This window comes from Artemia franciscana, chromosome 9 (genome assembly GCF_032884065.1).
Source record: "Artemia franciscana chromosome 9, ASM3288406v1, whole genome shotgun sequence".
Taxonomy (NCBI): domain Eukaryota; kingdom Metazoa; phylum Arthropoda; class Branchiopoda; order Anostraca; family Artemiidae; genus Artemia; species Artemia franciscana.
Window position 1 is genome coordinate 27,324,204 of NC_088871.1, and position 15,286 is coordinate 27,339,489.

The following is a 15,286-nucleotide window of genomic DNA, read 5'->3' on the forward strand; positions in this document are numbered from 1 at the left end:
ATTCATTTATATTACTTCATGTTGTATGTTTGTGTGCCACCATTCTTTATTTAGTTTCTGTTTGTTTTGGGTTTTATTTATTCTTTGATAGTAAAAGACTTTTTGATCGTGTTAAGCCTGCTTTGCATATTCAATTGATGTTTTACTCGTTCTAAGATTTATTGATTGATTTGTATCAATACGTGTTGCATGTTTATTTGCTATGATTGTTTCTATAATTCCTGTTCGTTTTTAGGTTTCATTTATTCTTTAATAGTAATTTCTGGTCGTTTTAAGTTTGAATTATTATAGGTTTTCATTTCTACTGATCCTATGTTTAATATGGTCGTTACTTTTCTTTGAAGAAGTTCTTTTTCGGAAAGTTTTGTTTAATTAATAAATAGAAAATGGGCTGTAAAAAGTTAACGCCCTTGCCCAAGGGCTCTGAGGGGCAGACATCCCCATAGACATAGTTTCTAAATATTTAAACTAAAATGAACAAAACTGCCACCTCAAAATTTTAATTGGAAGTCGTTGAAAAACTTATGGTCGTTTGATGGGGGCTGGTTGCCCTCCAATCAATTTTGATTCTTAGTAAGGGAACTACAACTTTCAAATACCATTGAGTAAGCTCTTCCCAAATTTTCTGCAGTAAGTCCTGTTGTGTGAAGTACATTGGTGAAAAAAAATAATACAATGTGCCCATATCGCTCTTTGTTTAGGCAGCGCAACTGTAGTCCCAATGATTATATACCAGATAATTGGATATTAGTGCTATGTACGAGGAACAACATTGTTCCGATTTAGGTAGGAAAAGAGGTCAGTAGGTCACTTTGCGTTGAATTCGGAGTTAAGCAGTGTTGCGTTCAATCCCCATTTATAGGGACAATATTGATTGACTTTTTTTTTTAAGGAACACAGCAGAAACCGTTGGGGGGCATGGAATCAAGCGGATTAGTAAAACCCACGTGTACTTAGACTTTGTTGATGATTTGTGTGTATTAGATGAACATATTTTGAAAACTTTTAAATTTTGGGTGTTTCGGGAGCTCAGGGCGCAAGAATAGGCTTTAAAGTTAATGTTAAAAAGATTAAGTCGTTTTGACCGGGAGTAAATGAAAGTGAAGAAGTAATGCTGGTTATCTAAAAGGTGGATCAAGTAGGTAGCCTCATCTACCTTGGTAGCAGTATTGGTAAGAACAGCTAAAGCCCACATAATTTTTCACAGTTGAAGAAAAGTTTGAAAGAATTTGAAGATACGTCTGCAAATAAAAATTAGGATATTGCAAGCTATAGAGATGAAAGTGGTCAAGTATTGTTCTGAAACGTGAACACTCCAAAAGACAGAGGAGGATTTATTATATGTTTTCCAGAGGAACTGTCTATGGAATGTTTCGGGTACCTGTCTGACCGTATTTCAAATAGTAAACATTTCCAAAAATATGGTTCCATCCCACTCTTTAAGACCATAATGAGAGAAAGGTTTAGATGGCTAGGATACTTTCTCTGGATGATGGATGGTAGATTACCGAAGATCGTCCTTTTAAGGCAACCATCTTGGACCAAACGAACAGTAGGTCGTCGCCGAATTGAGGGGAAGGTGGTCTTAAGCAAAGATTTAGGGAAAATTGGAACTTCTTAATAGGACGTAAATAAGAGGCTTTAAAATTATCAATTTGATCAGTTGATTAAATAAAGTATTCAATTAAACAATTTAGTGGGATGGAGGAGCAGCGTACATAGCTGTGTTGTCCTCTTGCGGATTAGTGATGCATTGAGCATTAGTAGTAGTAATATTAGTAGAAGCATTAGTAGAAGGGTGTGTTATTCTCGGTTTTATGGTTTTCTGATAGATTAAGATATTTCTGGAGTGAGAATTTGCTGAGTGTAGGGTGTTGTCGTATAAGTATGGGGACTCTCCAGTTGTCGATTTTCCTGAATGGCCTCGAGTGGGATAATCTTCGCCATAATAACGCGAGAGAAGTCAGTTTTATGATAAAACTGCAGTTTAAATGTTTTCCGTGTTGTTTGTGTCAGTTAATTATAAATCTTAAGGGCATAAGTTAGTATGTATAACTATCTGTTCTTGAGAGGCTGAAAATAGTTCTCATTAGTATTTGTATAAAACTAGACTCGTAAGATAGATGGAATTAGACTTGAAAGAATATATAAAATAAATGAAAGGTAATTAGATTGTAGTAGAGGTGCAGGCGTTTATTACGTTGTTGCTTGGATTCTCATGCGTTAATATTTAAATAAAATCAGACTGTAGGGAAAGGAAATAATGGCCTCGAAAGAAAACTTAAAATTTTAAAAAAATCGATAAGATTGTAGCACGAGTACAGACGGATATATTGCGTTTGTTGAAAAAACAAACGCGTTCAAAAATTAGAGTCGAAACAGAGTAAAAACAACCTCTTAAGACACCATAAAAAATAAGAAGTGATTAAATTATTAGAATGGCTTTGCGCAGATAGCTCATGCTTATTGGTTGCATTTGTTTCCATTACTATCTAAAAAAAACAGACTTGAAAGGAAGATAAAAAAAACAATAGACTTGAAAGAAAACATGATATATTATATTAAGTGAATGTAAAAGTTATGGAGGACGGGGAGAGTTTCAATTTGGAGGGGAAGAATTTGTAAAATCTTTAACTTCTCATTTTTAAAGCATAAAAGAGAAATTCTTCTATTGTCGGGGGAAGTTCATTAAATACAAGGCCTATGCGTTGTGTAACTGTGAAATAAAATGAAGTAATGTGGAACTTAGAACAAAACGGGTGATATTCTTGAAACATGATGGGACGGGCTATGAAAATAGGGGTGTTAATTGCAATTGGAATGTTTAGACAGAGTTATTGTTTTAAAATTGAGCCAAAAGAAAAAATAGAAGATAATTCTGCCTTTCATTCGCATCTCATTCTGCCTTTCAATAACCCAGTCTTTCATTCGCATTTCATTCTGCCTTTCAATAATCCAGTCTTTCATTCGCATTTCATTCTGCCTTTCAATAATCCAGTCTTTTATTCGTGTTCGTGGTGTGAAGACCATTTAGTCTGAAAGGATAAAACTAATTGGATTGGTTTGACTGGTTTTTATGGCAGTTGGTATTAACCAAGTGACATATAGTATTCGCAAATTCTGTCTGTCGGTCCCGGTTTTGCTACTTTAGGCACTTCCAGGAAAGCTAGGACGATGAACTTTGGCAGGCATATCAGGGACCGGACCGGATTAAATTAGAAATAGTCGTTATCCCGATTTGACCATCTCGGGGAGGGGAGTGGGGGGCCTGTTAATTCGGAAAAAGTAGAACAAATGAAGTATGTTTAACTTACGAACAGTTGATCACCTCCTAATGAAATTTGATGTTTGGAAGGATATCGTGTCTCGGAGCTATTATTTTAAATCCCGAGTGGATCTGGTGACATTGGATGGGGGGGGGGGTTAGGTGGGGGAAACCTAAAATCTTGGAAAACACTTAGAGTGGAGGGGTCGGGATGAAACTTGGTGGGAAAAATAAGCACAATTCCTAGATACATGATTGACATAACTGGAATAGATCCACTCTCTTTGGGGTAGTCGGGGGAGGGTTAATTCTGAAAAATTAGAAAAAATGAGGTATTGTTAACTTACGAACGGGTGATTGGATCTCAATAAAATTTGAAATTTAAAAGGATATAGTGTCTCAAAGATCTTATTTTAAATCCCGACCGGATCTGGTGACATTGGGCGGAGTTTGGGGTGGGGGAGCCTAAAATCATGGAAAACGCTTAGATTGGAGGGATCGGGATGAAAATTGGTGGAAAAAATAAGCAGAAGTCTTAGATACGTGATATACATAATTGGAACAGATCTTCTCTATTGGGGGGGGGGGGGGTAATTCTGAAAAATTAGAAAAAATGATGTGTTTTAACTTACGAAGGAGTGATCGGATCCTCATGAAAATTCATATTTAGAAGGACCTCGTAACTCAGATCTCTTATTTTAAATCTCAACTGGATCCAGCGTCATTGGGGGAGGGGGCAGTTGGGGGGACCGAAAATCTTAGAAAATACTTAAAGTGAAGAGATCAGGATGAAACTGGATGGGAAGAATAAAAACCTGTCTAATATACGTGACTGACATAACCGGACCGGACATGCTCTCTTTGGTGGAGTTGAGGGTGGGGTAATTTGGAAAAGTGAGTGATTTGTAACTTACGAAAGGGTAACCAGATCTTAATGAAATTTGATATTTAGAAGGATCTTGTGCTTTAAAGCTCTAATTTGAAATTCCGACCAGATCCTATGACATTTGGAGGAGTTAGAGGGGGAAACAGGAATTCTTGGAAAACGTAAAAATTGGGGTATTTTTATCCAGGGTGACCCAGAAAGATGCGTACCCATATTTTATTCGATAAAAAATCCATTTTTTAATGAATGTCTTTTATGTTGCTGGACGTGGATGATCATTTGCAGCTATAGTTGCCCTGAAAATATCTTGGACAAATCAACAAAAGATATTTTCGCTGGAGACCTATTTTGCGACAAAATCATACCAAAGTGTACAGATTCAGTTTCGAAAGCGTTTCCATTGTCGCAACTTTCCATCAAAATCAACGATTGTTATTTGGATAAAGAAGTTTAGAGAGCTAGGGACTGTGGTGGACCTATGTTCGAAAGCCACAGGGGGAACTTATTCAGGCAGGAAGAAGAGTGCAAGGACAGAAGAAAACATTGCTCCAGAGAGGGACTCAGTAGTCGCAGCCCTGGGCATCGCTGGGACGCCGGGGAGGGGTTGTGAGAGCTTCACAATGGTTTCAGCAAGACGGGGCCACACCTCATTAAGCCAACGAAACTATTTCTTGGTTTAGGCAGAAGTTTGAAGAGAGACTCATAAGCAGAAGATGTGATGTGGAATGGGCCCCGCACTCACCAGATCTTAACCCCCCAGATTTTATCTGTGGCGTTTCCTCAAAGACAATGTATACCAGGGAAATCCACAAACAATTGAAGATCTGAAAACTGTCATCACAGCAAAAATAAGAGTCGTCCTGAAAGAGGAATGTAGAAAAGTGATTCAAAACTTTGCCAGACGAGTACAGGTTTGCATGCAACGAAATGGTGGACATTTGGAACACATCTTGGGATAGCCATAAATTGACTAAAAATTGATAGAAATAGCTGAAACTCTGGTGAATGGTCTTCCATAAACTGAATAATGTGTGGTCGTAATTTGAAATAAATAGCTTTTTAATCAAAACCATAATTGAAATTTTCATGGGTACGAATCTTTTTGGGTCACCCTGTCTTACGAATAGGTGATCAGATCTTAATGAAAATCGAAATTTAGAAGGAATTCATGACTCAGAGCTCTTGTTTCAAATCCTGACAAGATCTTTCGAAATTAGGAGGAGTTGGAGGGTGAAATCTTGGGAAACACTTGGAGTGGAAGAATCGGGATGAAGCTTGGTGGATAGAATAAGAAAATGTCCTTGATATGTGATTGACGTAACCGTACCGGATTTGCTCTCTTTGGGGGAGTTAGGGGGGGTCAATGATTTGGCAAGTTTGGTGCTTCTGGACGTGCAAGGACGATGAAAATTGGTAGGCGTGTCACGGAGCTGCACAAATTGACTTGATAAAGTCGTTTTTCCAGATTCGACCATCTGGGGGGCTAAAGGGAGAGGAAAAATTAGAAAAAATTAGCTATTTATAAGTTACGAGTGGGTGATCGGATCTTAATGAATTTTGATATTTAGAAGTACATCGTGACTCAGAGCTCTTATTTTAAATCCTGACGGGCATTAAGCCTCTGATTTTTCCTTTTAAATCAATCTATTGATTCTTAGAATTTTGTTAGAGCTCATACCATATGAGCTCTTGGCTCTTAGCTCTTCTTGCCTCGTCACAAGTGCCATATGAGCTATAGCTCTTTTTATTCAATCTAGATATTGCAACAGAATATTGTTTATTTGAATTACGATTTTTGAATTATTTAACAAACCTGTTCATTAAGTTTTGGATAATTATCTTTTGGATCTAATTTGACTGGGATAATTTTTAAATAATAAAAGCCTGTCGTCAAGTTCTAATAAATAGGCATAAAAATAATGTCCCCATATAGCGAGTCATTTGGTAAACTGGTAACCAATGTGTTATTAGCTTCCAGAAAATGCTAAACACCTGAATGCATTCAGCCGAGTAAAATTTCTTCGCGCCAGGACCTATTACAAGTGGAATGAATTGGTCAAGTTGAACAGTTAAGACTAGCCGTGATTAATTTTATTGCCGTGAGTCAAACTTTGATATCTTGTTTTTCATAATTTTCATAAGTATGGGGAAGACAAAGAGGAAAAAAATGGAAGAATCTCTAAACTTGTCTGCATCTACGGCAACGAGTCAAGGTGATGAACTTTCTATAAGGTCTTTAGCAGAAAATATTAGTTTGATTTTGGACACAGTTACAGGAAATACTGCCACTCTGGAAGCATTAAAACCTAATGTCAAATCAATGGAAAATAATGTAAAAAGATTAAAGGAAATCGTTTATGAATCAAGCAAAGAAGTTGCGCAGTTGAAACCTCGTGTTCAGAGTGTTGAAGTATAGATCTCAAGCGTCTAAGACCAAATTTATGTGGTGGTGGAGGAAAATGTAGCACTCAAGTCCCATATGAACAATGTGTCACTTACTCTGATGAAATTAGAAAGTAAAGAAAATGATAAACATTTAGTGATGTGGAATGTAAAAGTTCAAGATGAAGTAAAATCACATTAACTACTATCTAAAGTTGTTACTGAGGGTCTTGATTTACCAGCCCCGAGCCCAGCTAAGCTGGTGGGTTTCAGGAAAAATGTGAATTTTTTGAGATTTGAATTGCCGTTAAAGTCAATCAGGAACGAGATTTTGTCGAACGCTAAGAAACTGAAAAATAAAAAATTGGAGGATTTGAGAAAATATTTTTGACAGACGACATACCTAAGTCTATTCGTGACGTTCGCAAGAAATTGCTTAATGTGAAATTTAAATTGCGCAATTTCGGAATTGACTCTTGGCTGTCCAAAGGTCTACTCCCCTGCTTAATCATCAAACGGCAAGATGGTTCAAATGAAAAATTAACAATCAGTGAAGCATTCAGTTTAATTAATAATCTTGAAAAGAAATATGACGGTGAAATCGCCAAAATGAGTATATGATGTCATAAAATTAATTATTCTTATATTTTAATAGATCAGTTTGTTTGATAGTTCTGTGTTTATATGTATGACTAGTTTATTTGATAGTATGAGTGTTTGGTATGTATTTAAGTTTAATAAACTACTGTAGTGGGTCCTACGTGGTCTGATGTGCTTGGGTGATATTATTATTGTGATTATGAAAAAATGGTTTATATTTCCTGTGCTAATTATTTGTTTATTTCTTATTTTTTCCTTCTTTCTTTTTTCTTCTCTTTCCCTGCTTTTTCTTATTTATCCTTACCTTGATTATATAATTCTTATTTATGCTTACCTTGATAATATTATTTTTTACTTTTTTTCCTCATATTTTTTGTTATACCTGTGGTCTGGTGGGTTTGGTCGTGGAGGGGAACTGCCATCCACCATGAGTAATTGGGCGATTTCTATTAGTGGCCATGGTGGTATCAACTCTTTGGAGGAACGTTTACTTGAATTACAGAATAAGCCTTTATATATTGAAAATAAAATTAATAATTCAATTGGAAGTAGAAATCAGAAGAATAGTGATTCTGATTTGGCTTATAAAAGCAAGTATGTTTCGCAATTAAATGGTTCTGCTTCCTCTAAACGAGATGATATTTTCTCTGCATTTCATCTTAACATTCAGGGACTTAGCTCGTTTTTTGATGAGCTGAAACGGATCGTTAGTGGTGGAACTCTGGATGTTATAGGATTATGTGACACTTTCCTGGATTCAAAAAAGGATATCCTTTTAGATATTCCAGATATAGGATGGAGAGGCTGAATCGGAAACAGATGGCGAGAGGTGGTCTTGTCCTTTATATTGCTGTTTTTCTTGCATATAATGTCCGAAGTGATTTGAGCAGAAATGAGGAAGAAATCTTTGAATCCCTTTTTATTGAGATTAGATCAATGCGAAAGTATTTAGCTGTGGGTTTGGTTTATAGGTCCCCCCCAGTGGGTCTATTCCTTCGTTTATGAAAATTCTTGAAGAAGTTTTGGACTCAGTCCGAAGACATCCCTATGACCTAATCCTTATGGGTGATTTTAAACTCAACCTGCTGGATCAAAATTCTGCTTCAGCTATTGATTTTTTGTCAATGATGCTCTCTTCGGGTACTCTACCTTCAGTTTGTATACTAATCCGAGTTACTGTCACGCATGCGTCTCTTATGGATATTATTTTTTCGTCACTAGATGTCTTAGATAATTTCGTGCTGGTTAGTGATATTTCTGATCATTTTCCCGCTATTTCCCGATATAAGAGTGCTGATCAAGTGCAGCGTGTAGCATCACCATCTAGTCTCTCATTTTTTTTTTTGTTATGGTGATACTGAGCTAAGTCTACTTAATTCTCGTCTGGCTGATCTACTATGGGATAGTCTGGTTTCTGATTCAAATTTTAATCGATCTTTTGATTCCTTTTAAGATTCAGTAGAAGAAGGAATCCTGAAAATTTGCAATCCGGGTCCAGCGCCCCATACTTCGAAAAAGATAGCACCACTGGATCCATGGATGACTTCAGGTCTCCATAAAAGCTGGAAAAGGAAAAATTATTTGTGGAAGCTTTACAAGGCTTCATCATCTGTAGCTCATCTCGAACGATTCAAGGCCTTTAGGAGTATATTTAATTCTCTGAGTCGGAAGGCAAAGTCTCAGTATTATCATAGGAAATTTTCTGAATGTGGGAAGGATGTTAGGAAGACATGGTATTTAATTAATTCAGTTCTTAGACCTACTCCTCCTCTGCCTTCAGTTCCATCAATGCTGATACTCGATGGTAAAGCCGTCCAAGGAGATGCAGATGTTCAGCTAGAGCTTACCTCTTATTTTGCTAATATAGGGAAGGCAACTGCTTCCTCTGCAAGCTCTGCATCTTCTCGTTGCGATTTTAGAGCCTATCTTGGACCCTCATGTTTAAAGTCGATGGTCTTGAATTCTGTTTCCGAATTTGAGGTAGCTCGTATCGTGAATGCTCTTAAGGGATCATCCTCTTCAGAACCAGCAAAATTCCTATAAGGGTTATTCGTGCCATTCTACCTGCTATTCTGTCACCTTTGACTAAGCTTGTCAATCTGTCGTTCGAGAAAGGAATTTTCCCTGAATCTCTCAAGCGAGCTAAGGTTATAGTGCTATATAAAGGTGGTTCTCGGAGTGATCCTGCTAATTATAGGCCAATTTCTCTCCTATCTGTTTTCAGCAAAATTTTTGAGAAGGCTATGCTATCCAGGCTTCTTAGTTTTCTGGATGCAAAAGAATTTTTGCATGATTTCCAGTTTGGATTCCGAGCGAGTCACTCTTCGGAGCAGGCTTGCGCAGCTGTCTCGAATTTCATTCATTCGGCAATAGATTCTGGTCTTATCCCGGCAGCTTTACTTTTGGATGTTCGTAAAACTTTTGATTTCTTGACTCATCGAATTCTTCTTTGTAAACTATCGAATATTGCTATAAGATCAAACGCTTTTTTTTGGTTTGATTCATGTCTTTCTGGTAGGCTTATTTCAATTGATCCGCTTTTCTGGAGCCCTTCTGAAGTATGTTATCGCATCCCTCAGGGATCTGTTCTTGGTCCCATTTTATTTCTGATTAATGTTAATGATCTGATTTTGGCGGTAAAAAACACCAGGCATCTGGCATGCAGCAAGCAGTGTCATCCTGATGCTCAGTCGTGTTCCAATACTACTTCTAACAAAGATTTTCTTGTTGCTTTTGCCGATGATACCACTCTTGGGACCATTGGGAGGACGGAATGTGATCAAGTCTAATCTTGTGGCATTATTCGAGAGAGTTATTTCATGGTTTAATGCGAATTAATTGGTCTTGAATGTTGGTAAGTCGCATTTTCTAATTTTTTCTCGAATTGGTATAGCTTTCCCTCAGCTTACACACCTTCAGGTGTCACAAGGCTCCTTGTGTAGACCAGAGAATCGGGTAGTCCGGTTTCTTGGTATCCTACTTGATGAGAATCTTTCCTTCAGAAACCATATAGCCATGATTAGGATTAAGGTCTCACGGAGTTTGGGTATCATTCGAAAACTTAGACACACATTTCCTGGATATATTCTGAAACTTCTTTTTTCTGTCTTGTCCAGTCATATGTTTCTTATTGCCCCATTGTATGGATGTCTACTTTTCCGTCTACGCTGCGGTCACTTTCTGTCATGCATAATAAAGCACGGCGGCTGAACACCAACTGTTTCTCACCAACACCGCTCTTAAGTCTACGGTCTATTTACATTATTTCTTGTGCTTCTTTAGTCTTTCATCAGCTTCACGGCAATCTTCCAAAATCTCTTCAGAAAACTCCTATGTTTATCTATAGTGATATCTATATTCCGCCTACCACTACTATTCGATCAGATTTCAATCCCCTCATTGCTTGTCAACAGGTCTGGAATTCACTACCTTCTTCAGTACAGAGATGCCACTCGTTTGGGACTTTGAAAAGGCTTCTTAAGGATCATTTAATAAAGAATAAAATAGAATAACATTTTTTTCCTCTGAGGAGTTGATGGCTCTGTGTTCCGTTCGTGGTGTGTGATTGTCTTCACTGCGCTTGACTCCCGTGCCTCAGGTATGGTTTCTATGTTTGTTTTCTAGTTGTTTCTTATATTGTATGCACCTTATATATATTGCTTATATTGCAGTTGTTCTTTGTATTTTTTTTGTCCCTCTTGTATCCCTGGCCATGGAGCCTTTCGAGGGGAAGTAAGTGTGTTGTAATAAGTGTACTGTATTTCAATTTTGAATTGTATTTTATATTGTCTTGCATTTAATAATAAACTTCTTTCTCTCTCTGCTTCTCTCTTTTCGACAGGAGTGTTTATTTTTAAGTAAGTCAGGCATTGTTGTAGCAAAATATTGGCACCGTCATTTATTAAACAGACACTGGTAGATAACTGAAAAAAAACTAATTGGATAGTTAACGTATGCAAGAATATAGCCTTAGCATCTTGTTTCCAAATAGGAATTAAAAGGAAATGCATACATCATTCAACAATTGTAAATGTAAACTATGTGTTGATGTGCTTATTATTAAGCTTCTTTACTGTAGTTCTTTGCTTTTTTGCTTCTTAAGCTTTGCTTCTTTTAAACTTCTTTGCTGTAGCTGACTTAACTTTTTTAGAATATTTTAGAAAACCAATTAAGATATCTTTTTTTATTCATCCTTTTAACTGACTATTGACACATCAATAGAATCCTCTTTTTCTAATTCGAAAAATTTTACTTTTCTTGCTTAATTATGCCCTAATCTCACTAGCCTGTTTTTGTTCAATAAGAAAGGTTTTTTACCACCGGCGGATTGTTGAAATACTTGATTTTTTTGGGTGATTGTTTCGCCTTTTTTTGCAAACAGGAGAGTTTCAGCTTGTTTTTCATCACGATTCAGCTTAACAATACAGGAGATAATTTACTCAGTGATAAAGATACTAATAAGCGCATAAAAAACCAATATCAAAACCATAAAAAATTCTATTTTTCAAAAAAAAAATAGTAATAAAAAATAAAATAAAAAGTTCTTTGACAGAAATTCGAAAATTAAGAAAAAAAAACCATAGTAGTACATAAGAGACATTGTAGTGGAAGTGACTTACGTGCGAGCTTTTTATGCCTTCACCTTAATCTTTTCTTGTAAATGTAATAGGAAATGTAGACAAAAGACTGGTACCCTACCAGTGGTACCCCAATGGGCTACAAAGGGCAAAAAATCGATTATCTGGACAACTTCCAACTTAAAATCGCATGTCCTTAGGTCAAGGTGACGATAGGAGGAGAAAGAATGATTTTTCCCGTGCAAAAGTAATTCTTCATAGGCTACCTTAACCAACCTATCACACAGCAACTGAACCCCTCATAATTATTGCGACTGATATGTATTTTTTATCGATCATCAAAATAATCCTGTGTTTGGCTGACACTGAACAAACTAGTCGAAAATATGGCTAACTCACAATAATAATTCAAAAGATTTTTCTATTTGGAAACTAAACTTAAGCTTATTGAGCTCTAAAAATACAGAAAAGCGAATAATTGATTGCATTTTCAGCAATAATATGGGAATATAGTGAAAACTAAAAACAGAAATCCGGTAGGAAGCATAGAGGTAATATAGAACTAGATTAGAAATAACAGGTGTAAAGTGTTATGTGTAAACAATTATTTCGATAAAATAAGTGTAAATCTAGGATACTCTCAAAACTGTCAATCTTGAATGTTATTGATAAATACAGCTGTGCTATAACATTTGGAACCTCTAATAGCAAATGTTCTCGGAGGAATGGGCATCATATAGCCTTCGTTGACAAAAATACTTGTGTCTAACTTGCGTAATAAAAGGGCCAAGAATCCAGAAAATAGGAAATGTATTTTAAAGAATTGACAATATATACCTTGTGTTTTAATGTATTGACAGTATATGTGATGTGTTAGGAAGTATGGAGGTATGTAACATGTTAAACAAACTAATAGTTATATATTATATGTGTTAAGAAATATGGTTATTACATAACATGTTGCTGGAAGTATGGAGAACATATTGCATGTCATCGGAACTGAATGTGACCTATGGTCAAGTTGTGGAGAAAGGCAAAATAAATGATGTAATTTTTATGTTCCAACTGGTAAAACTTTTGGGTCCAACCTATCATATATAATTTGAAGCTAAATGCTTCCAGGCAATCATTTAGCCTTTACTTAGAAACACTGTTTCCTGTATAATGTTAAACTATATAAAAGAAAAAAATTGATAGAAGTTTAAACTATGTTTTGTCATGACAAGGGCTTGTTTAACTACTAGTCTTAAGAAAAAGCTAATGAAATCTACGGCGCGTGGTGTAAAATTGTTACTAAATCATTTTAAATCATTAATGTTTTTAATAGCCTGATAAATAAAATGCTGAATGCTGGAGATTTTTAGCCTCAGTCTCAACCTTACTTACAAGGCTTTACAGTGGACACCCTGTAGCTTTTGTTTCAGTTATATAATAAGAAAAAAAGCCTTCGATCTAAGTTTTTAAATAAAATGTAGAATACAACTGTAGTAGAAAGATTTACTTATAAGGATGTTACCGAAAATTTTGTTTATAAAGGTCAGTACCCTGCATTTCCTCGTGTCAAGGGTATTTCAATTTTTCTTCTTGCGATATTGGTAAAAGTGATCATTGATGGTTTATTTATATCCACTTTAAAAGCCTATAAATTTTTGTGGTTTTCTTATTTGTTATGAAATTATCATTAATTTTTTAGCTAATCCTCTGGGTAATTTTCTTATTTTACCTTTTTCAGTTATATGTGCCCAGGGTCTCATTGCCAAGGATAAAAGTGGTACTTCAGATCCGTACGTGACAGTTCAAGTAGGAAAAATGAAGAAAAGGACAAGAACCATCCCTCACGAGCTTAACCCAGTCTGGAGCGAGAAGTTTTATTTGTAAGTAGACAAACCAAACTTTTGGATTTCTATTGTGAAACTTGCACTCGCATGTCTTCTGCTATTTCAACAAAATAGTTGTGTGTTGTTGCATCGACTCGGCTCTTCGTTCAAGTTTCAAATTATTTTATGGCTAGACAGTAAGCCATGTTGGCTCAGCCAAGACACAATGCTAGTTTTTCATAAATTAGAAAAAATGATTATAAGTGGTACTTGGAAAAATGTCACCGTAGCCTTTAATTATATTTTTGGGTTTTCTGATAATCTTAGACCTCTTAATTTTCACTCGGTGAAATTTTAACCTTTTCAAGGCAAGTGAGTTTATTTTTTGGTGCAAAATGCCAGAAATTAGGACTTTCCAGTGGCATGATCTCTCTTGTTACTTGTAAATGGTAATACTATTTTTATTTTCCTTTAGAGTGATCCTACTTCTGATATTCTTGAGCCAATGCTTCGATACCACCACTCCTGAAAAAACAAGAGCTAAGAGCTCATATGGCACTTGTGACGAGACGAGAAGAGCTAAGAACCAAAAGATCATATGGTATGAGCTCTAACAAAATTCTATGAATCAATAGATTGATTTAAAAAGGAAAATAAGAGGCTTAATTCCGGTCAGGATTTAAAATAAGAGCTCTGAGTCACGACGTCCTTCTAAATATCAAAATTCATTAAGATCCGATCACCCACTCGTAAGTTATAAATACCTAATTTTTTCTAATTTTTTCTCTCCCTTTAGCCCCCCAGATAGCTGAATCTGGGAAAACGACTTTATCAAGTCGAATTGTGCAGCTCCCTGACACGCCTATCAATTTTCATCGTCCTAGCACGTCCAGAAGCACCGAACTCGCCAAATCAGTGAACCCCTCCGCCCAACTCCCCCAAAGAGAGCGAATCCAGTACGATTCTGTCAATCACGTATCAAGGACATTTGTTTATTCTATCCACCAAGCTTCATCCCGATTCCTACACTCCAAGTGTCTTTCCAAGATTTCCCCCTCCAACTCCCCCCAATGTCAAACGATCTGGTCGGGATTTGAAATAAGAGCTCTGAGACATGAATTCTTTCTAAAAATCAAATTTTATTAAGATCCGATCATCTATTCGTAAGATAAAAATACCCCAATTTTCACGTTTTCCAAGAATTCCGGTTTCCCCCTCCAACTCCCCCCAACGTCACAGGATATGGTCGGAATTTAAACAAGAACTTTAAAGCGCAAAATCCTTCTAAATATTAAATTTCATTAAGATCTGGTCACCCTTTCGTAAGTTACACATACCTCAATTTTCAAAATTACCCCCCCCCCCTCCAATTCCACCAAAGAGAGCAGATCTGGTCCGGTTATGTCAGTTACGTATCTTAGACAGGTTTTTATTCTTCCCATCCAGTTTCATCCTGATCTCACCGCTTTAAGTATTTTCTAAGATTTCCGCCCCCCCCCAAACTGCCCCCGCAATTACGCTTGATCCGGTTGAGATTTAAAATAAGAGATCTGAGTTACGAGGTCCTTCTAAATATGAAGTTTCATGAAGATCCGATCACTCCTTCGTAAGTTAAAAATACGTCATTTTTCCTTATTTTTCAGAATTGACCCACCCCCCACCCCACCCCAATAGATCGGATCCGTTCCAATTATGTAAATCACGTTTCTGCTTATTTTTCCAACCAAGTTTCATCCCGATCCCTCCAATCTAAGCGTTT

The 15,286-nt window shown here is 36.5% G+C and overlaps 1 protein-coding gene across 4 annotated transcripts in view; it reads left to right on the forward strand.

Moving 5' to 3' along the window:
• Positions 1-15,286, forward strand: part of LOC136031216 (protein unc-13 homolog B-like) — a 467,059-nt gene that overhangs the window by 245,370 nt on the left and 206,403 nt on the right. For all 4 annotated transcript variants that reach the window (XM_065710597.1, XM_065710594.1, XM_065710595.1 and 1 more), the window contains one exon: positions 13,443-13,584. In XM_065710597.1, the coding sequence (XP_065566669.1) occupies positions 13,443-13,584 (142 nt within the window). The remainder of the gene's footprint in view (positions 1-13,442; positions 13,585-15,286) is intronic.